At 43.4% G+C, this 22,682-nt stretch overlaps 1 protein-coding gene across 2 annotated transcripts in view; it reads left to right on the top strand.

Moving 5' to 3' along the window:
- The window catches only part of IARS1 (isoleucyl-tRNA synthetase 1), an 85,709-nt gene that overhangs the window by 41,924 nt on the left and 21,103 nt on the right, over window positions 1-22,682 (top strand). For both annotated transcript variants that reach the window (XM_062208485.1, XM_062208486.1), the window contains 11 exons: window positions 431-575; window positions 7,200-7,320; window positions 9,447-9,538; window positions 10,661-10,738; window positions 11,561-11,682; window positions 12,076-12,178; window positions 12,412-12,495; window positions 16,087-16,261; window positions 18,322-18,434; window positions 20,608-20,703; window positions 21,411-21,587. In XM_062208485.1, coding sequence (XP_062064469.1) covers window positions 431-575; window positions 7,200-7,320; window positions 9,447-9,538; window positions 10,661-10,738; window positions 11,561-11,682; window positions 12,076-12,178; window positions 12,412-12,495; window positions 16,087-16,261; window positions 18,322-18,434; window positions 20,608-20,703; window positions 21,411-21,587 — 1,306 coding nt within the window. The remainder of the gene's footprint in view (window positions 1-430; window positions 576-7,199; window positions 7,321-9,446; window positions 9,539-10,660; window positions 10,739-11,560; window positions 11,683-12,075; window positions 12,179-12,411; window positions 12,496-16,086; window positions 16,262-18,321; window positions 18,435-20,607; window positions 20,704-21,410; window positions 21,588-22,682) is intronic.

The raw sequence follows: 22,682 nt of genomic DNA, 5'->3' as shown, positions 1-22,682 counted from the left end.
GATAATTCTGTGTTGGGCTGTCCTGTGGAATGTCTACCAGAATCCCTGACCTCTGCCCACCAGGTGTCAGATCCTGCTCTCTGTAAAGGCTGTTCCTCGTGAACCATTTACGTGTGTGGGGGTGTGGACAGTGTCCCTGGCAGTGAGGAAGTGGCTCTTGATGAGGACCAGCCCTGCCTTTTTCTTGGTGCTGGTGCAGTGCCATGTTTGGATGTGGGGTTGCATACATCCCTTCATCATTTTCCTGGGGTTTTATACAGAGTGAGAATTGTGTGAGTTTTAAGTTGACACTTGAAGAATATTCATAATTTCCTCCTTTTATAGGAAAAAAACAGCTTTGATTTTAATCTCATCCCTTGTGTATGTGAAATAGCTGTAGTCGGTATATTATCTATGTACCTTTTATGTGTGATTTTTCTCCCTGTTTCAGACTATATCTGATAAACTCCCCTGTGGTGAGAGCAGAAAATCTCCGCTTCAAGGAGGAGGGCGTGCGGGACGTCCTTAAGGATGTGCTGCTGCCCTGGTACAATGCGTATCGGTTCTTCATTCAGAACGTCCTGAGACTTCAGAAGGTATGTACTGCGGCAGTGTGCATGTGTGCTGAGCTGTGACGCAGAGCTCCCCGGCGGACCTTGATGCCACTGTCAGATGACTGGGCAGGGGGTGAGAGGGGGAGGCACAGAACCATGGGGAAGCTGTACGTGAAGGTGAGACAGATGCCTGGGGTCAGGCTGTAGTGGCAATATGGGACCCAGAGCTAGACGATCTGGGAAAGTGCTCACCTCTGTGGGACACAGGCCTCCTCTGTAGAGAAAGAATTGTACCACTGTCTTCAGCCAGTGTGTCATGCTTGCGTCCCTGTGTGGTGAGACAATGGTCAGCTATTGTCAGAGCAAGTACCTGGGGAAGGGCTGCCTTTTGAGAGGTAGGTTATAGAGGCCACGCTGCAGGTGACACGGGCTGAGATGCTGACAATGACAGCGATCTTCTGTGGGTAGTTAGAACCAAAAATACTAGTTGTGATGTATGGAAGATTACTCTTCGAAGCATCTGGCTGCTTACCCAAGAAACATCCTGAGAAACCCTTGCTCAGGCTACCTCCCCACTCTCCTCTGACCACTGTAAGGGCCCATCACATTCATCACCAGCGTATTCCTGTTTGTGCTTTCAAGACCCAGCTTGGGACCAGGCCCACAATAGCGATGCTCATCTTGGAATTCGCCAGCACCTTACAAGTGATGATCAATAAATCACTGCTGTGAACATGCAGTTTGATTCCTGCTGAGTAGCCTCAGACGCCAGCTGCAGGACTGAGCTCTGGTCATTTCACTCCAGCAGGCAGATCACTTGGTTCTGCTGCCTCTGGGCCCAGCTCATGCTTTTGATGAAGACTCAGCATGTTTAGCAGAGGTGCTCAAGGTCTGCTTTTCTCTGGGAGTTGAGAAAGGCAGGTGTCTCCCAGCATTCTTCCTCTCTTTGCACTCTTGCGCCTGAGACCAGGAAGGGTGAGAAATCCTTAGGTGTACTCTGAACACCTCCACTGGGTCAGACTCAGGAGTACAGGCTGTGTCGCACCTTGCTTACTGCTGACAACCAGTCTGGACATACCAAGGGGCAGACTCCACCATCAGACACCTTAACCCGGGGTAGGGTCACACTGTTGTCAGCCTAGTGCAGATGTTCCTTCAACAGACTATTCCATTTCCCTTGGATATATACCTAGTGGTGGGATTGGTGGATCAGGTGGGAGAACTATTTTTAAATTTTCTGATGAGCCTACATACTGATTTCCACACATTTACACTGCACAATTTTACCAAAGGTATGCACCATCACCACTTATTACCTTGTGTCTTTTTGATGATGATTGCCCGTTCTAATTGGCTTTAGATGAAATTCATTGTGGTTTTGATTGGCATTTCCCTCATGATTGGTGATGTGCATTTTTTCATGTATCTATGGTCCATTCGTGTCTTCCTTTAAGAAATATTTGTTAAATATGCCTGTTTTTTAACTGGATTAATTGAATTTTTTCTATTATTTTAGCTCCTTCTATAGTCTAACTTTTAACTCTATGTCAAATGTATAATTTGCAAATATTTTCTCTTATCCTTATGAGGTTATCTCATCACTCTGCTGATTGTTTCCTTTGCCATGTTAAAAAAAAAACAACTCCTTAGTTTGATGAAATCCTGTTAGTCTGTCTAGTTTTGTTTTTTTTCCTGTGCTTTTGGGGTCTGATCCAAAAAATCCTTGCCCGTCCCAATGTTCCACAGCATCTCCTAAATGTTTTTCTTGTAGTGGTTTTAAAGTTTCTGGTCTTAAATTTAGGTGTTTACTTGATTTTGAATTGATTTATATACATAGAATTAGGGCCTGATTTCATTCTTGTGCATATGGGTATCCATTTTTTTCAGAACCATTTATTGAAGACTGTCCCTTTTCCAGTGTGTGTTCTTAGCAATTTGATCAGTGATCAGATGGCTGTAAATGTGTGAGTTTACTTCTAGGATATTTATTCTGCTCTTTTAGACTAATATGTCTGTTTTTATTCTAGTACTGTGCAATGTGTTCTAAATAAAACCTTCTGCTTTGTCATTTTTGTTGAAGATTGCTTTGGCTGTTTGTGATCTTTTACGATTCCACACAAATTTTAGTCATATTTTTTCCTAGTTCTGTGAATATATCATTGGTATTTTGGTATGGATTGCATTGAATCTGTAAATTTCTCTGGGTAGTATGGATTATTGATTCTTCCAGTCCATGTACATTTTTTTGTGTCCTCTTCAGTTTCTTTCGTCAGTGATAAATAGTATTCAATGTAGAACTCTTTCAACTTTTTGGTTAATTTTATTCCTAGGTATTTTATTTTAGTCTTTATTCTTAGGCTTTTATAGCTATTGGAAGTGAATCACTTTCTTGGTAATTTACTTTTTTGTATATTTACTTTGCATCCTGCAACTTTGCTGAATTCATTTATCCAAGTAATATTTGTGGAGTCCTTGGGAGTTTCTATATATAGAAATCTATGTGTCAGATCATGTCATGTCACAAACACTGACAGACTTCTTTTCCAACTTGAATGCCCTTTTATTTCTCTTTCTTATCTAATTGCCTTGGCTAGGATTTCTAGAACAGCGTTGCATAAAAGTGATGAAAGTAGGTACATTTGGCTTGTCCCGGTCTTAGAGTAAGCCTTCAGCTTTTCCCCATTCACTACAATGGTAACTAAAAGCTCCTTACACATGTTCTTTGTTACACTGAGGTATGTTCCTTCTGTACCTAATTTGTTCAGTGTTTTTATCCTGAAAGATAATTTTATCAAATGCCTTTTCTGCATCTATTGAGGTAAAATTATTTTCTCTAAATAGAAAACTTATTTAATAAATATAAATTTCAAAAGTAAACTTTTGGATTATAGCAGTCTGAGTTGCATATGTTGAGCCATCCTTACATTGTGGGATGAATCCCTTGATCATGTTGAATAATCTTTTAAAGGTGTTGTTAGATTTGGTTTGCTAGTATTTTGTTGGGGATTTTTGCATCTGTGTTCATCAAGGATATTGGCCTGTAGCTTTCTTCTTTTGTCCTTGTCTCTTTTTGGTATCAAGGTAATGCTGACCTCAAAAATGTATTTGGGGTGCCAGAGTTGTGGCACAGTAGGTTGAGCCTCTGCCCACAATGCCAGTATCCCATGTAAGCTCTGGTTTGAGTCCCAGCTGCTTCACTTCTGATCCAGCTCCCTGATAATATGCTTGGGAAAGCAGCAGAAGGTGTCTCAAGTACTTGGGCTCCTGCTACCCACGTGGGAGACCATATTGGAGTTTCAAGCCCCTGGTTTTGACCTGGCTCATCTCCAGTTAATTTGGGGAGTGAATCAGTGGAGTGAAGATACCTTGCTTTCACTTTCACTCACGCGTTCTCTCTCTCTCACCCCCTCTATCCCCAACTCTACCCTATTCTGCCACCCTCTTTCTATAACTATGTGTTTCAAATAAATAAGTAAATCTTTTTAAAAATGTGTTTAGAAGAATCTTCTTTTTTTACTGCTTTAGATTGAAAAGCCATTTTATCTGATATAAGTATGGCTACTCCTGCTTTTCTTTTGGGTCCATTTGCATAGAATATCTTTTTTTTTTTTTTTTTTTTTTTTTTTTGCTTTTAAAGATTTATTTATTTACTTGAGAGGCATAGTTATAGATAGAGGGAGAGACAGAGAGAGAGGTCTTCCATCTGCTGGTTCACTCCCCAAATGGCCAAAATGGCCAAAGCTGAGCTGATCGCAAGCCAGGAGCTTCTTCTGGGTCTCCCCTGTGGGTGCAAGGGCCCCAGCACTTGGACCATCTTCTTACTGTTTCCTAGACCATCAGCAGGGAGCTGGATCGGAATTAGGAGTAGTCAGGACTCAAACTGGTACCCATATGGGATGCTTAGCCCACTGTATCACAGTGCAACCCCGGAATATCTTTTTCTATCCTTTCGTTTTCGATCTATGCCTGCCCTTAGATATGAAGTGAGCTTCTTGCAAGCAGCATATAGCTTGCTCTTCTTCTTGTTTTTGTTTTAATTAGAGAGACAGAGGGAGCTCCCATCTGCTGGTTTGCTCCCCAAATGCTCACAACAGGCTGGGCCAGGCTGAAACTATGAGCCAAAAACTCAGTACAGATCTCCCACTGGAGTGGCAGAAACCCAGCTACTTGAGCCATCACTGCTGCCTTCCAGAGTGTGGAAGCTATAATCAGGGGTGGAGTCAAAACCCAAACCCAGACAGGGGATGCTGGATGAGGAGCATGAGATATGGGAGGCGGGCATCATAAGCACCATCTTATATCATCACACCAAATACCACAATCTGTCTTTTAAAATTACTTTCCATTTCTTTGCGAAGTCTCTGAGAGTATTAAATTAGTGTTCTCTTAAAATTCATTGAGTTTCCTTAAAATAACTCTTTTTAAATTCTTGAATGAATATTTGACCTTTCTGATCCAAGGTGATGGGTTTCTGGTACCTTACTTTGTTCACTGGGCAAGGTCATTTCCCTGAGAGTTCTTGATGCTTGTCACCATATGTGCATTGAAAGATTATTTTTTTCCATTCTTTGTAATCTGGCTTTGTTTCTCACTGTTTTTCCAAAAATTCTAAGTGGTTCACTTATCTGACGCTGCAGATAATAAGGTGGCACCCTAAGCGGACACTTGCCACAGGTCTGCCACCCGTGTGTTGTCACTGCCTCAATGATACCTTGACCTCAGATTTGTCCCAGACCCACAGTTGGTCTGCTGCTCAAAATGAACCAGGAAGTTGTCCAAAAAGAGGCCTCAGATGCCCACTGCTATGGCCATCGATGCCACAGTACTAGGTCATACCTAGAGACTGTAGCCACCCAGACCAGGGCAGCACCGGGGTTGGACCAAAGCCCACACTTCTGTGGTCTGCTGCTGTGAGATGGACTCACAGCCTGAGGCCACTGCAACTAGCCACAAGTGATACTCTCTGGGGTGTAAGTCAGAGCAGCTGCAGCCACAGGTCTCCATCCAACACCAGGGCAGGTCCAAAAGCTCATCTACTGGCACTGGCCTGAAAATGGGGACTATTAGGATCTGCACGGTGTTGGGTTTTACCAGCTGGTAGCTGGCACTAAGTCCCAAAGCCCAGTCCTGTAGCTTGCTGCTGTCTGCCCATGGTTGAGGGAAGCATGATGAAGCTGGTACTAAGCTGGGACACACCTGGGTCTCCCAGGCCCTGTGTCGTCTTGGGGAAGCATACCAGGCCCCTGTGAGGTGGGTGGTGGTACACACTGAAAAGTGTTCATCCTTCTGGGACACAGGTCTTCACCTTAAGCCACATCAAGTTTAGAATTATTAGTATCTGCCCAGTGTGGATTTTACTAATCCCACACTGAGTCCCAGTTTAGAGTCCCTTGGTTCTTTGCTGTCTTCCCAAGGCTGGGAAGGATCATAAAGGTGGCCTTTAGGTGGTCACACCTGGATTTCACCAGCCCTGTAGAGTGTTTCGGGTCCTCACCAGGAGCACTGACGCTGGCAGTAATAAACACCTAAAGCAGTCTGTCGTACCACAGTGCAGGTCTTTGGTGCTGGGGCAGTTCTAGAGGCTACCTCTGCTAGCACTGGCCTGGGGTTAGAGGCCATTAGACTTAGTCAGGCGCTGGGTCTCACAGCTGCACAATGGCTCTGAGATTAAGGCAAGGTCCAGACTTCCCTTTGCTGCTTTACTGTCCTGCAGCTGCAGCCTTGCTCCACTGTGTGCTGAGTGTTAGGAGAGGGGTGATGGAGGCAGTCCTTTGGCCACTAGGCTGGGGAGGGCCCAAAGTCTGTCTGTAGTATGGGCCTCGATATGGGGGTCGTGGAGCCCTGTTGAGCCCTGTTTTGGTCACGGCAGGCCTGGTGCTGAACTTCAAATCTAAGGTCTAAATTCAATCAAACTCATTCCCCCAAGCAGGAGTTGAGGCATCTCTCCCACAATGGTGTTTGGAGCTGGGGGAGACGTGACACAGGCAACTCTTTTCCCACTTGCTTTCTTGAGTACGTTTCTGTTACACTAAAACCAAACACTGCAATCTCACGTGGCTTCCATGGCTCTTGTGAAGGTGACTTGGTACATGAGTAGACATTCAAAGTGGAGTCTGTGAGGAGATAATCACCCAAGCATCTTACTTAGCCACCATTTTTTTTTAAAAGATTGATTTATTTGTTTGAAAGGCAAAATTACAGAGAGACAGAGGCAGGGAGGAGGGAGGGAGGGAGGGGGAAAGAGAGAGAGAAAGAGATCGAGAGAGAGAGAGAGAGGTCTTTCCATCCACAGGTGGCCACAACAGCCAGAGCTATGCCAATCTGAAGCCAGGAGCCAGGAGTTTCCTCCAGGTCTCCCACATGGGTGCAGGGGCCCCAAGACTTAGGCCATCTTCCTCTGCTTTCCCAGGGCACAGCAGAGAGCTGGATCAGAAGTAGAGCAGGTGGCAGTGGCTTTACCCGCTGTGCCACAGTGCTGACCACTTAGCCACCATCTTGCCAGAACTTCAAAACCAGAGATTTTCATTGCCATTGGGATCTGGGGTTTTTGTTTTTGTTTTTGTTTGTTTTTTCGTGTTTTGGAATTCTTTGCTTTTAAGAAACTTAATGAATTTATTTCTCTCTTAATAGCTCTGTCCAAATATTTCATTAACTATCCATTCCTAGGAAGAAGAAAAGGAATTCCTCTACAATGAGAGCACAATCAAAGAAAGCCCCAACATCACAGACCGGTGGATCCTGTCCTTCATGCAGTCCCTTGTGGCCTTCTTTGAGTCTGAAATGGCAGGTGAGTCTGTTGAGCTGTCCTCAGGAATAAGGACTAGCCATTCTCTTTATCTCTGGCCCTTTTGGTATTTAATAGTTGTTCTTCATACACTTGGAATTTTGAGAGAGTCAGCACAATAGCTAAGAATAGTTTTGTTAAGGCTCCCTGTTGTAGAATCTAGTTTCTAGAATTTCTCACTTGGACCTATGGTTCTGTCGGGCTCCAGCCTTGGGGAAGCCTACCTAATCTGCTTTCCCAACCTCGGCCTAAAACCATAAACTCACGTTGGCAAATAGTAGGAATAGGAAGAAATGTCTGTTTCATTATTGCTTTTCTGAATTTTGTAATTTTTCTGGAATGGATAGGGACTGCTTATTTAACAGTAAAATATACCTAAAATAATTAAAAATGCTTTAGCAACAATTACTACTTACTGAGTATCTTATTATCTGCCAACTGTTTTATATAAATATTGTCTATTAGACACTCTGGTAAAGCAGGCAAGCAGAGGCCCTAAGTCACGGTGAGAGTAGGAAGAGAGGCTGGGTGAGGTTAACCTGCCCACGCTGACCCTATTGGCCAGGAACATAGCTGGCATTTAGCTCAGCCCGTGGCACTCCTAGAGTAATCAGTCACCACATTTGGCACAAAATGTTTGCTAATTAGCTTCCGTGAAAGGACACGTCCACCCCATTGAACATGGGTAAGGATCATGTCATCAAGTTGGTCAGATTAACTGGAGTGAAGACAGACAGGAGTGGATGAGGCTGACTGCTATCCAGGGAAGGACAGCACTGGGAGCTCACCACACTCTCCCTGACATGTTCACAGCTGTGCTTCCAGTGGGTGGGACTTGATGGGGGTGCTGCCTGAGGCCCTGCCTGCCATCTTTTAGCACCAGTTCTGCCAGAGCTTCGTCTGCCTGGGAACTAGAAATCAGTAGTCTCATGCGGAGAGGTGGGGAGAGGCCGAACGTTTGAATAGAGACAGCCCTCAGACCTAGACTGCCGGGTTCAGATGCCTGCACTGCCAGCCTGTCAGCACCAGCAGTGACAGCACCGCGGAGTGACCGTGGCGTCCTTGTGGTGTGTGCAGTTACTGCTGCAGCCTCAGCAGTAGCTGTGGCACCCCCGTGTGTATCATGCTTGTCATACTGGGGTTCATATGCTCTCTAAGAGTTGAAGCTTCAGCACAGGAGATTGGAGCTTCCTTGGTGAAAGGTTGAGGGAACCCTAGAAGGAATTTACATCGGCAACTTCTCTTCACAGAGTAGACTTTGGTCACTGAAATCATCCATGTAGGAGTATGTGAGCCACAGCAGAAAGCAATCCTGCCCTTTGCACTTTCTCACCTTGTAAGCTTATACCAGGAGCCTCATTAACACTCACTGAACTCTTCATTAATACACATTGGGTGTTATTTTTGGTCTTATTCTTTTTGTTGCGTGTGTTTGTTCAAGAGTAGCAGGTAAGGGGTTGCGCCGTGGCACACTAGGTTAGTCTTCTGCCTGTGGCGCCGGCATCCCATATGGGCACCAGTTCTAGTCCTGGTTGCTCCTCTTCCAGTCCAGCTCTCTTCTGTGGCCTGGAAAAGCAATAAAAGATGGCCCAAGTCCTTGGACCCCTGCACCCGCAAGGGGGACCAGGAGGAGGCACCTGGCTCCTGGCTTCGGATCGGCATAGCTCCCTATTGTGACAACCAAAACATCCCTTCAGGCATTGCCAATGACCCCTAGCAGCCAAATTGCTCCTGTTTGAGAACCACGGGCTTATGCCACGTCCCTTACCATCTAATTTGAACTATTTGTCTTTAGTTGCAGTACCGGGCTTTTGTCACACAACTCCATGTACACTGCACATCCCAGAGCTTCTTTGGATTTTGAGCCACACGTACTGGGTTTAGGTTTTCCCACTGGCCAGTGAGAGTTCATATGTGTCTCTTAGGGCGGTTTTGTATGCACCTGAAACACCTTTTAGCCAAATAATATCATCAATAAGTGAGCTGTTTGTGTGTGCTTCTGTCTGGTTTTCCGTGCCCCCTAACTGAATGAATGGAAGCTCCCATAGGAGAGGGGCTGCTTGTGTCTGGCCCTCCCCCTCCTGAAGCCTGGCACAGACTTGCTGCCTGACTGATTGTCTTACTTTTAGCCTATAGGCTGTATACCGTGGTACCTCGCCTGGTCAAGTTTGTGGATATTCTGACCAATTGGTATGTCAGGATGAACCGCAGAAGATTAAAGGTAAGTGTAGATAGCTCGTCGGAGAGGCAAGGTGTATCTGAAGTTTGAGAGCTAGAGGATAATGGGAACAGTTGGATGCTCTCGGGTTTTGAAACTTTTTCTTTTCCATTTGCATTTAGTTCTTATCATTTGATAGATGGGGACATAAAGTTCTCAGTCATTTTGTGTATTTTCACAACACAAATTTATTTTTATTTTTAATTTTAAGAGGTCTTCTCAATTTAATGTGGTCTCTGACACTTTCCTCCCAATTTGACATGTCCAAAATTGTGTTGTGAAAATACACAAAATGACTTAGAACTCTCTTCTAACTCTGCCTTTCAAATAAATAAATAAATAAATAAATAAATCTTTTTTTTTTTTTTTTTTTTGACAGGCAGAGTGGATAGTGAGAGAGAGAGAGACAGAGAGAAAGGTCTTCCTTTTTGCCGTTGGTTCACCCTCCAATGGCCGCTGTGGCCGGCGCATTGTGCTGATCCGAAGCCAGGAGCCAGGTGCTTCTCCTGGTCTCCCATGCAGGTGCATGGGACACCCCTATCCCATATTAGAGAGGCTGCATTCAAGTCCCAGCTCTGCTTCCAATTCCAACTTCTAGCCATTGTGCACACTGGGAGGCGGCAGTAGATGTTGAGTCAACTGTTTGGGTCCTTGCCACTCACATAGGAGACCCAGATTGATTTCCTAGCTCCTGGCCTCAGTCTAACCCAGCCCTGGCTGTTACAGACATTTGGGGAGTGAGCCAAATAAATAGTTTTATTTTAAAGATAGTAAATCTTACCTAAAGATACTTTAAAATTTTCTTCTAGCATCTGTTTCTGTTGGGTGTGAATCCACCATTGTACCCTGAACCTTTAGGCCCACAGTCATTCTTCAGCTCCCAGGTCCACAGTCATTCTCTTTCTACTCCATCTTGGGAGAGACTGTCAGAGGGGTGCAGACACACATCCCAGCCTGATTGTGCTTCTCTGCTGGACCCCTGCAATGGCTCCAGCTCAGGTGGCTGGTGATCGTGGCTATTTCTCCTTCTGTGTACTCTCTGTGGGTTGTCTCTTTTTAATAAACTTACTTGTTTTTATGATAAACACTTAGTTTTATTATTTGTGTTTCTTTTTTCTTCCCTAGGGTGAAAATGGGTTGGAAGATTGTGTTATGGCCCTAGAGACTTTGTTTAGTGTCCTGCTTTCGCTGTGCAGACTGATGGTGAGAGTCTCCTGCATAAATCCCTGTGGCCTGTGGACATCCTCTACTTACCTGGGTTCTGTGTAGAAGTATTAAAACTCTCTAGTGCCTCCTCAGATACCATATTAACTCATAATGCAAATACTAGATTATTTCTTCTAATTACTGGTGGTATAGGTTAGGGTCCTTACATCTAGATAAGGATCTACACTTCATGGTAAGAATACTTTGTCTTAATGTGAGTTGCTATAATTGTCTGAATTATGTTCCCAACTTATATCTGACTGAATGAACATGATCCAGACTTTTTAACTTGACACTGAGAGGAAAATGTACGTGCAATAGTTTGAAATATGCTCCTACCAGTTCAAGTGTTAATTGTATACAAGTGAAAAGACTCCAGCTTTAATTCCTTATATCGTATTCTGATACTTCAGTATAATGTTAAATACCTTCTGTTTATTCTTGAACATTCACCAAAAAAGAATCTGCCTCAGACAAAGTCCAGGGCATGGTGCCTTCCTGGCATGACCTCATTCACCTTCATCCCATGAGGCAGGTGGCATTTTCTCCAGTTTATAAATGAGGTTTCTGATGTGTGGGACATACTAGCTTGGTCAGAGGGTCCTGATTTTGTTACTGTTCTCCAAAAGTCCAGAGATGCTCTTGGTCCTGTGGCCGTGGGTTTGCTGCTATGCTTCATAGACATAAGGTTATTTCTCTGTAATAGGGTATGTGTGCATGTTTCTGTACCATTCTCTGAAATGTTGAATTGCTGTTTTTCAGCATGAGATTAGTTGATGGCTACTTATGTGTGACATGATGTCCTCTGTCCTCATACAGGCTCCCTATACACCATTTCTCACTGAATTGATGTACCAGAATCTAAAGATGCTGATTGATCCAGTTTCTGTCCAGGATAAGGACACACTCAGCATCCACTACCTCATGCTGCCTCGTGTTCGGTAGGAATCAAGTGCAGATAAGCTTTACCTGGGCTATGGAAAGTGGGTTGCCAGAGCAGGGAGGGCCCCAGCTCCCAGGGAAGGAAGATGGAAAGCAGGCCTTTCCCTGCTGTACACCCCCCGCAAACACACACCTTGTTTTCCCACCTGAAGTGATAAGAGGCTTCTTGGGCTACAGGAGGATGCTCAGTGTGGAGCCCTCTGTATAACTGGCAGGTGGGTTATGGGCGTGCCCCTTGGAGACACCTCAGAAAGCTAGCTGTGTGCCCTGACCAAGGATACCTATCCATGCTGTCCCTTCTCTAGTTTGCTTCCTTCCTCACTTAAGCATGCCAATAGTTTTGGATTCTTTCCCTTTAAATCTAATCTGTCTCATACTCCTGTCTTTACCAGAGAGGAATTGATTGACAAGAAAACCGAGAATGCAGTGTCCAGAATGCAGTCTGTGATTGAACTTGGGCGAGTGATCCGAGATCGCAAAACTATCCCAATAAAGGTTTGAAATTTTATTTGGATTTTACCCAAGTAATTGTGTTTTGGGAATGCTTTCTTAATATAGAGAGCTTCCAACAGCAGCATAACTTTTTCCCTACAAGAGTGGAAATGACTTCATAGTAGTTCAGGCTGACTGGTCTGGAGCTTGATAATCCAATAAACACTGAATGTTCTATATTTTCTACACTTTAGAGGACTGGTTGCTTAGTGAGTTTCCCATTTTTTTTCTCCTAGTATCCTTTGAAAGAAATTGTGGTTATCCATCAAGATCCAGAAGCTCTCAAAGATATTAAGTCTTTGGAGAAGTACATCATTGAGGTAAAGTAGATGATTTGGCTGTTGTGGGCTGAAACAATCTTTGAGAAGATTATTTTGATGAATAGCCCTGAAAAAAGTACTTTTTAAATGTATAATTTATTCCTTTTTGTATCAGTACATGCATCACAAATTTAACTATCCATAAAATTTCATACTTTATCCTTAGAGTCATGAATTTATGCAGTATAATTATAATGCTTTAAAAACTATGTCAAATTAATTAATTTATTTATCTTTGATTTATTACTCTGATCACCTCTCTTCCCCAGAGTATTTTTTGATGATTAACAAAACTTTGTCCCTTCAAATTATGCAAGTAACAAGTGGCTTTATTTTTTATTTATTTATTTATTTTGACAGGCAGAGTGGATAGTGAGTAGTGAGAGAGAGAGACAGAGAGAAAGGTCTTCCTTTTTGCCATTGGTTCACCCTCCAATGGCCGCTGCGGCCGGCTCATCTCGCTGATCCGAAGCCAGGAGCCAGGTGCTTCTCCTGGTCTCCCATGCGGGTGCAGGGCCCAAGGACTTGGGCCATCCTCCACTGCCTTCCCAGGCCATAGCAGAGAGCTGACTTGGAAGAGGGGCCACCGGGTTAGAATCCGGTGCCCTGACCGGGACTAGAACCCGGTGTGCCGGTGCCGCAAGGCGGAGGATTAGCCTGTTAAGCCACAGCGCCGGTCAGCTTTATTGTTTATAAACAGTTGGAGCACTAGTATAGCATGTGCTTAGTGTAAGGTGAGCTGGACTGACCCTCTTAAGGATGTTCCTAAGATTTCACACACCTTTATATACATACATATCCTCACATGTCATGCTGTCTAGGTTTATTTATGCAGACTGAGGTTGTGTACATAGTCTTTGTTTTGCTTTTTTTACTATAGTAAACCCTTATTTTTTAAAATTGTGTATTTATCTATTATTAGAGTGATCTTCCATCTACTGTTTCACTTCCAGAATTCCTGCAACAGCTGGAGTCGGGCCAGGCTGAAGTCACAGTCCTGAAACTCAGTCTGAGCCTCCCACATGGGTAGCAGGGACCCAAGTACTTGAGCCATCACATGTTGCCTCCCAGGCTGTATATTGGCAGGATGCCGGAATCTGAGACAGAGCCAGGACTCAAACCTAGACACTCCAGTGGGGGATGTAGGTTACCCAAGCCATGACTTAACCACTGTACCAAACCCCCACCCCATGTAGTATGTCTTTTTAACTGCTGTGTAAGTGTTCACTTTCTGAATGCTTCATAATTTTTTAATGACTCTCCTGTTGTCAGAAATTTAGGTCTCTGACTACAAACAAAAGATATGAGTATCTTTGTGCATATACCAGTGTATGGATGTTGGATAGATACAAACAATGGAGTTTTGGAGTCAGAATTTTAAATAATGATGTAAATTGTCCTCTCAGAAAGCTTTTTTCCATAGTGGACATTTGGCGTGGTAGTTGGGAAGCTTGTAAAGACACCGGAATCCCATATGAAGTGCATGAATTTAAGCCCTGATTCCAGCTCCCCATTCTAGCTTCTTGCCAGCACAGACGCTGGGAGTCAGCAGTTGATAGCCAAGTGATTGAGTCCCAGCCCTGGCTCTGGACCCAACCCTGGACCAATCCAGGCATTTGGGGAGTGAACCGATGGATGGGAGTTCTGTGTGTCTCTTCCTCTTTAACTTATTTAAATTTTACAAAAAGCTTCATTCCATAATGTTTTAAACATAAAGGTACTTTTAATTTCATTTTTATTCTTCTCACAGGTAATATTTAAATATATTATTGAAGAAAATGTTTCTGTATTTGTTTTTAATTGCTTGACAAGCATATACTCAAACTATAATTTTAAAATAAAATATTTTTGATCACTTAAAATAGCAAACCTAGGCCGGTGCTGAGGCTCACTAGGCTAATCCTCCGCCTTGCGGCGCCGGCACACTGGGTTCTAGTCCCGGTCGGGGCACCGGATTCTGTCCCGGTTGCCCCTCTTCCAGGCCAGGTCTCTGCTGTGGCCAGGGAGTGCAGTGGAGGATGGCCCAAGTGCTTGGGTCCTGCACCCCATGGGAGACCAGGAGAAGCACCTGGCTCCTGCCATCAGATCAGCGCGGTGCGCCGGCCGCAGCGCGCCAACCGCGGCGGCCATTGGAGGGTGAACCAACGGCAAAAGGAAGACCTTTCTCTCTGTCTCTCTCTCTCACTGTCCACTCTGCCTGTCAAAAAAAAAAAAAAAATAGCAAACCTAAACATTCTCCATCTCATTTTTATATCTGCTGTTATACTGTCACCATTTGCTGCTGCATTAGTAATCCTTAACTGATACAATGGAGGCATGAAGTGTTATGATTAACCTGATCTTTTGATTACTTGGTAGTTGACCGTGTTGTTCTGAAATTGCCTGTGCAAAAAGTAACCTCTGAAAGATGTTTACATTTCTAATTCTCTTTTTATTTTTTTAAGATTTATTTATTCGAGAAGCAGAGTTACAGAGAGAGGGAAAAAGAGAGGGGGGTCTTGCATCTGCTGGTTTACTCCCTAAATGGCTACAACAGCCAAAGCTGGGCTGATCCGAAGCCAGGAGCCAGGAGCTTCTTCCAGGTTTCCCATGTGGTTGCAGAGGTCCAAGGACTTGGACCATCTTCCACTGCTTTCCCAGGTCATCAGCAGGGAGTTGGATCAGAAGTGGAGCAGATGTGACTTGAACCAGCGCTCATATAGGATGGTGGCACTGCAGGCAGAGGTTTAACCTACTATGCCACAGCGCCAGCCCCTACATTTCTAATTCTTCTTTTTTTTAAAGATTTATTTATTTATTTGAAAGTCAGAATTACGCAGAGAGAGAGAGAGAGATCTTTCATCCGATGGTTCATTCCCCAATTGGCTGCAATGGCTGGAGCTGGAGCTTCCTCCGGGTCTCCCATGTGGGTGCAGGGGCCCAAGCACTTGGGCCATCTTCTCCTGCTTTCCTAGGCCACAGCAGAGAGCTGGATTGGAAGTGGAGCAGCCAGGACTAGCACTGGCGCCCATATGGGATGCCGGCGCCTCAGGCCAGGGCGTTAACCCACTGCGCCTCAGCGCTGGCCCCACATTTCTAATTCTTAAGTCCTCTTTCAGGTGCTCAGCTGTCTTGATCTTGACAAAAAACATTTTTTCATGCCAATGGTTTTAAGTGTACTTATAGAGTTGTACTGCCATCACTATGATTTTAGAATACTTTTTATCACCAACCACCAAACAATATCCATAGTGTTCATGCATTGATCATTCCCTGGCAACCAAAATCTCATTTTTGTCTCTAGATATTTGCCTGCTCTGGACATTTCATGTAAGTGTAATCATACATTTTGTGATCTTTTGTGTCTGATTTATTTCACAACGTTTTAAAGTTTTCACAGTTCATTGATGCTGTAGCATATACTTCATAACATGTATAGACCACATTTTATATATCCGTTCACAGTTAGTAGACATCTGAGTTGTCTCTACTCTTTGTTACAGATAGTGCTGTGTTACAGATAGTGCTGCAGTGGATACTGGTGTGCATGTTTTTGTGTATCACGGGGTTTCATTTCTTGCATTTTTGTTTTCTCTTGTGTTCAAACAATAGGAATTGAATGTTCGAAAAGTCACGCTTTCTACAGATAAAAACAAGTATGGCATTCGGCTAAGGGCGGAACCAGATCACATGGTCTTGGGGAAGCGCCTAAAGGGAGCCTTTAAAACCGTGATGACATCCATCAAACAGCTGAGCGATGAGGAGCTCCAGCAGTTCCAGAAGAGCGGTGGGTGTCTGCTCGGACCAGGCTGTGTTCCTATCCTCAGGCCCAGTGACATTCGACAGGTGGACACCTGTCTGTGATCCTATCCCTTTTCGTGTTAATAAAAATGCCTATTATAAGTAATTATGGTAATGCAGGAAAATAAAAAGGACCTTAACCCATGACCTGTCTTTGTAACACAGGTGAGTGTTTGGTCTCTGCTGTTCAGTGTGCAGCCTCACAGGTGCTGGTGCACTGCTGTAATTCAGGTGTATTTCCCTCCAGGTGCATATTTGAGTGTAGTGGAACAGTCACAGCCTTACAAAATGAACATCACACTATAACTTTAAATTTCTTTTTTTTTTTAACTTTTATATTTCTTGTTCTTTTTTTGCATTTTCACTTTGTATTATACCTAATACGTTTATACTTAGAAATGCAGTTGCAAAAGCTACATAATTTTCCTTCGTGCACATACTTGATAATAATGTTTTTAACCAGTCTTTTAAATTAAATTCTGAAGATGCTGTTGTGGTTTAGAAAGTCTGTTGAAAGAGAGCAGAAACCCCTGGGGTTTCATGACCAGGGAATGGCCTGTCCAGATGTTGCTTGTGGCAAGGATGGCTTTTGGAGGTGTCAGAACCAAGACTGGGAAAAACTCAGATGAAAAAATTACGATAGTTTTAGAGGAAAGGGAATTGGTACTGAGATTTGAAGCTACTTGCTAATGGGAAACAGGTCAAGACTTCTCACAATTTTTCTGAAGTTTCCAGAACCTATATTTTTATTTGGACAAGACTGGCTTTGTTTATTTGGAAAAATTTTTTTAAAGCGCAACACAGAGTTGACTGTGACAGCCTTTGTCCTTATACAAATGGTACTGACAGAATTGACAGAAAGAATGATGGGTTTGTTAGTACTGTGAAGGAAAATACAGGGTAAAATGACAGCGCGTAACGAGGGGACCTAACTAAACCATCAGAGCAGGAAAGAGGCCCTCGCTCCCTCTTCTACCCCTGCGGGAAGCATTTCAGTGAGTTTGCAGCCCTCCTGAGCTTAGAATCATACTTGGCCTGAGTGTGGCACTTCACGTCCATAGGCTCTACTGGGGCTCAAGATGTTTATTAACCGGGATTCCTTGGATGCTGAAAATTATACACTAGGAGGTAATATGAGCAGAGAGATATAAGGACTTGGGAATCAGATGAGTGGTTATGGAAACCGGAGGAGATGTCCCTAAGATTTCCAGGTGTTTAGATAGAATTAATAAAACATAAAAGATTAGCAGCTAAAACTTCAGTCCTTACTAATTCAACTCAAAATATTAAATCAGCAAAATATTATTTAATCAACTTTCAGGTCACAAATTAGACTTAATTAAACCAGATAACTGAAAGATCAAGATGCCTGAAATAAGCCTTATTTGAAACTGAAAGCCTGTATTTTCTGAATGAACTGTTATGTGCTGATGGAATAGTTTTCAGAACACAGGGACCTTAGGTGAAAATGACACCCTAGTTCTCAAAGTCCTATTGGGTTATTACAGCTGACCACACAGGCTTCCTCAAAGATGGGGAATTGCCATCAGCAACCATTCCCGTGTTCCTCTGCCTGCTCTGGACAGACATGGCACTGAGTCTCACGCTGTCCACCCCATTTCACCTGTACCATACCCTTCTTGGCAGAGGGTAGGACCCTGCATCATACAGCCAGCAGTGGTGGACCTGAGTCTGACTTCACTCTGTAGACTGTTTCCTTCACTCCTTCATGCTTCTCTATTTAGGTAGGGACTTTCACCTATTGGCCCATCACTTAACTTTGGAATGACTTTAGATCTGAGAGTTTATGTGGATCAGGAGACACTAGTGGTGACTGAACTGTCTTTAAGGCAGCGTAATACAGGCGAAAGATAAAGTGTGTCACATCCTTGGCTGCAATGGAGATATGAGTCATGGGAAAATAATCTCTTGAAACCTCTGCAGCTCTGTTATGAAATTTTCCCCGAAAGAGGGCACAGTATTCTGCTAGGGGGTGGCTTGCAGAGGAGGGAGCTGATGGAATAACTGGAGCTACTTCTCTAATAGGGACCATTGTTGTGGAAGGCCATGAATTGCATGAGGAAGACATCCGCCTCATGTACACCTTTGATCAGACCACAGGTGGGACCGCACAGTTTGAAGCACACTCGGATGCTCAGGTATTTTTCTGTCCCCTGGAATATTTTTTACCAAGAGATGGGAACATAAGAGGAGAGAATGTTTACCACTGTTTACAGCTTGCCCCATTTTAGATTGGCATTATTAAACTGTGCTTTCATAGGTCCTTAACATATTTGTGTAATGAATACATAATACATAAATACGTAATGCTCATTATGTACTTATGATATGTACTAACAAGTAAATACTAATAAATAATTAAATGAATATTTTGTGATTTCTACTTGTGAGTAATTGTCCTAGAAGTTAGGTTACAAGAAATAAACCCTTCAAAGAACAAATCATGCTCACAGGAAAGTAAACTGAATCTTAGAAATCTACCTGGTAAGTTCTTGGGTAGAAATAAGTACAGAGAAGGCCCTTTCCAAAAATTGGAGTTAAGGATAGTGTGGTGAGCGAGCGTTTTTGAAGAGATTGTTTAGGCTTTTTTTTTTTTTTTTTTTTTGATTCAAGATCAGTACTTTTTGTCATGATAGGATGGAGTATCTCTAGTGTGGACTTCTCTACGTGTCATGGTTATAAGATCTCCCACGTGGGATTAGAGTATTGCTGGAGTGTCCCTGAGCTTAACATGTAATAGACATATCAGGAAGGATTACCTCTGCAAACTTTCTTTTTAAAATTAATTAATTTTTTAAAAGATTTTATTTATTTATTTGAGAGGTAGAGTTACAGACAGTGAGAGGGAGAGACAGAGAGAAAGGTCTTCCGTCCGTTGGTTCACTCCCCAACTGGCTGCAATGGCAGAGTTTTGCCGATCCAAAGCCAGGAGCCAGGTGCTTCTTCCAGGTCTCCCATGCAGGTGCAGGGGCCCAAGCACTTGGGCCATCTTCTACTGCTTTCCCAGGCCATAGCAGAGAGCTGGATTGGAAGAGGAGCAGCCAGGACTAGAACCGTTGCCTATATGGGATGTCGGTGCCACAGGCGGAAGATTAACCTACTGCGCCATGGCGCCGGCCCCATTTTATTTACTTGAAAGGCAGAGTTATAGAGAGAAAGAGCTCTTTCATCCATTGGCTCACTCCCCCAACGGCTACAATGTCTAGTGATCGGCCAGACCAGGAACCAGGAACTTCTGGGTCTCCCAGGCTGTGGCTTAACCCACTGTGGCACAGTGCTGACACTCTCTTCAAGCCTTTATGCATGACCTGATTTGCATAAATACAGAGCTCCCTGGGAGTAGACAGTAGCTAGGAGTCTAAGGGGAAGTAGCTAGGAAGGAAGGCAGAAAGAGGTTGATAAGCAGTGAAAGTGAACAGTCTCGCCTATTACAGCACACCATGCTTTCAGAAGGGTTGATTGTGATGCTTACGAATATCTTGAAACAGCTTACATGTTCAGTTTGTGGTGGTGGCCCTGCCATGACTAGAACTTTGAGCTTATCATCCATATCAGGTTGTACCTCCTTTATGAAGCAAGGCAAGTTTGTTAACTTCTGATTGAGTTTCCTCAATTGTAAATGGGGCTGATGTCTAACTTACAAGGATTTTATAGAGTTTATTTCACTCTGTATAATGTGCTGTGTAATAGAAGCGATGGTATTGTTAATACATCATAAGCAACAACCTTCAGAATAGATGAAATAGAAAAGGAAATAGGAATTGCAAAAGATGGAGCTTTACTAAGTCACATAAGAAGTACTGTGGTCTGTTCTAGAATGTGTGTCATGACTCGTACTTACAAATGAAAGGATCAAAGTGTCTGGTTTAGAAAACCTGAAATTAGCTGCTTTGAGAACTGTAATCTGCTGGTTCTAATATGAAAAGGTGTGCTGCTCCAGAGGCTTCATGATTGAATGTTGATCTTACTCATGAGAAGAATTGATATTACTTATTTAGATGAGCAAAAGGCAGAATCATGTGAGGGATTCTCATGAAAGACAGTCTCAGTGCATAGCCTATGATTGGCACCCTGCCAAAGAAGAAGGAAACGCTGCATATTTCCTTGGAAATGGCAAACTAGCCATTACAAGGAAGTTTCTAAGTAATAAAGAAGCTAGATGAATTGTGTTTGCTTTGCTCACTTGTATGAATAAATAGTTCTGTATTACAGACTTCTCAGAATTTAGTTTTAAATACTATTTTACTGATTTTCAAAGAATGTTTTTCCTTATTCGATTGTCACGGTATATGTTATTTGTTCCTACTGCAGGCTTTGGTTCTCTTAGACATCAGCCCTGATCAGTCAATGGTAGATGAGGGAATGGCCCGGGAAGTCATCAATCGTATCCAGAAACTTCGCAAAAAGGTCAGCCTGTCAGCTCAAGAATGAGCTACTATTTTGGATTTTTGTTTGGGTTGTAGAAGACAGAAGAGGCAGCTAGTAGACCTCTTTGTGGTCAGGTGATAATGATTCACTAATCTGCAGTCCATTCAGATTGTACTCTGCAGAGGAGACAGGCCCCTTCCCCTCCCGGCTTATTTACTCCCAAGCCAGGTCTGGCTCTTTTTCATTCTCTGACCAGAACTTTTAGCCAAAGTTGGCCCTTTCCACCCTTCTTTAGTTCTCTTGGGCATCCACAAAGTCCTATTCTAGACAGATAGTGCCTCTGATTGGAGCAGAAGGTGACCAGAGATGACTGTGTCCCTGAGGAAGGGCAGAGGTGCAGTCAGTGTAGAAGGACCCCTCCTAGCTCAGAAGAGATTTCCTCATTAGGGAGCTGGGGAAACCATGCAGAGGCCCCTCGTCTGGAGAGCAGGAGGGCCACAAAGCCCCCATCACGTGGTATTTGTGAACCCTGTCTCAGTTCAGCCTTTTGTGAGCTGGTTCTCAGTTACTCCTTTGTTTCAGTACTCATGAGGTGCTGACTGGGCTATGTGCTAAGACGAGATGCAAATGATGTACTGTGGTACAGTTAATCCTATGCATCACCTGAGGAGGGCAGACAGCCTTTGTTTCACAGTTTGATTAACAACATGTGCTTCTCTTTTTCAATTTTCTGCATGTTCTTTCAGTGCAATCTGGTTCCCACAGATGAAATAACAGTTTATTATAAAGCAACATCTGAAGGAAGGTATTTGAATAATGTTATTGAAAGCCACACAGAGTTTATATTTGCCACCATAAAGGCTCCCTTGAAACCATATCCAGTTTCTACATCAGAAAAAATTCTTATTGAAGAAAAAACACAGGTGAGTTCCGTTGAACTATTAGAAGAGTTCAGATTAGGTTTTACTTTTAGTGTATATAATCGTATCTTGATATTCTGTCCCCAAATAGATTGGTGTAATAAAGTTTTACTCTGAACAATAATATGTAGGGTCAGAGAAAGGAAGTCCGAAGAGATGGCGGGGAAGAAAGGCAGAATGGTTTCATAGCAATTTTTCTTGGGGAAGATGGGAAGATGGCCATACATATACATGAGATTTGCCAGGAAGTAATGGCCATGTGGACTATTTTCTCTAAAACTGAAAAATCAGTGTTTGGGATTCTGGTAATTGTCATGGAAAATAAGCAGGAGAGCCTGGCGCTGTGGTACAGTGGGTTAACGCCCTGGCCTGAGGCGCTGGCATCCTGTATGGGCGCCGGTTCTAGTCCCGGCTGCTCCACTTCCGATCCAGCTCTCTGCTGTGTCCTGAAAGCAGTAGAAGATGGCCCAAGTCCTCGGGCCTCTGTACCCGTGTGGGAGACCTGGAAGAAGCTTCTGGCTCCTGGCTTGGGGATGGGTGCAGCTCTGGCTGTTGCAGCCAATTGGGGAGTGAACCATCAGATGGAAGACCTTTCTATCTGCCTCTCCTCTCTCTCTGTGTAACTCTGACTTTCAAATGAATAAATAAATCTTTAATAAAAAAGAAAAGAAAAATAAGCAGGAATTGGCTTGAATGCATTTAACGTTTTTGGTAGACGGTTGTACATTAAGCTACAATAGCATCTCCTGATGCTACATCTAAGGATTTTAGATGTAACTATAAAAGTCTGATACTGAGACATGGAAGATATTGGCCCATAATCCAGAAGCAGATCCTTTGTAATATATCTCAATCATTTACTCAATAATTTTCTCCATATCGTTCCTACTTTTTAAATTCAGACAGACAAGACAGGGCTCACACTGGCTTTTCAGTGGGGGGGGGGGGGGGGAGGGTAAGTTGCAGTTTAGTTTTATCTGCTATTTTGGATATAATTGAATTGTTTGCCTTGTTTAAAAATGAGTATATGTTGCTTATATGAGCAGGAAAAAGGTCACTGGGGATATCAATTGCAGTTCTCAACTCGAATAAGATTAA

This window comes from Lepus europaeus, chromosome 12, assembly GCF_033115175.1.
Source record: "Lepus europaeus isolate LE1 chromosome 12, mLepTim1.pri, whole genome shotgun sequence".
NCBI lineage: Eukaryota > Metazoa > Chordata > Mammalia > Lagomorpha > Leporidae > Lepus > Lepus europaeus.
Note: the sequence above shows the minus strand (reverse complement) of the source record. Positions and strands in the feature narration are given on the sequence as shown.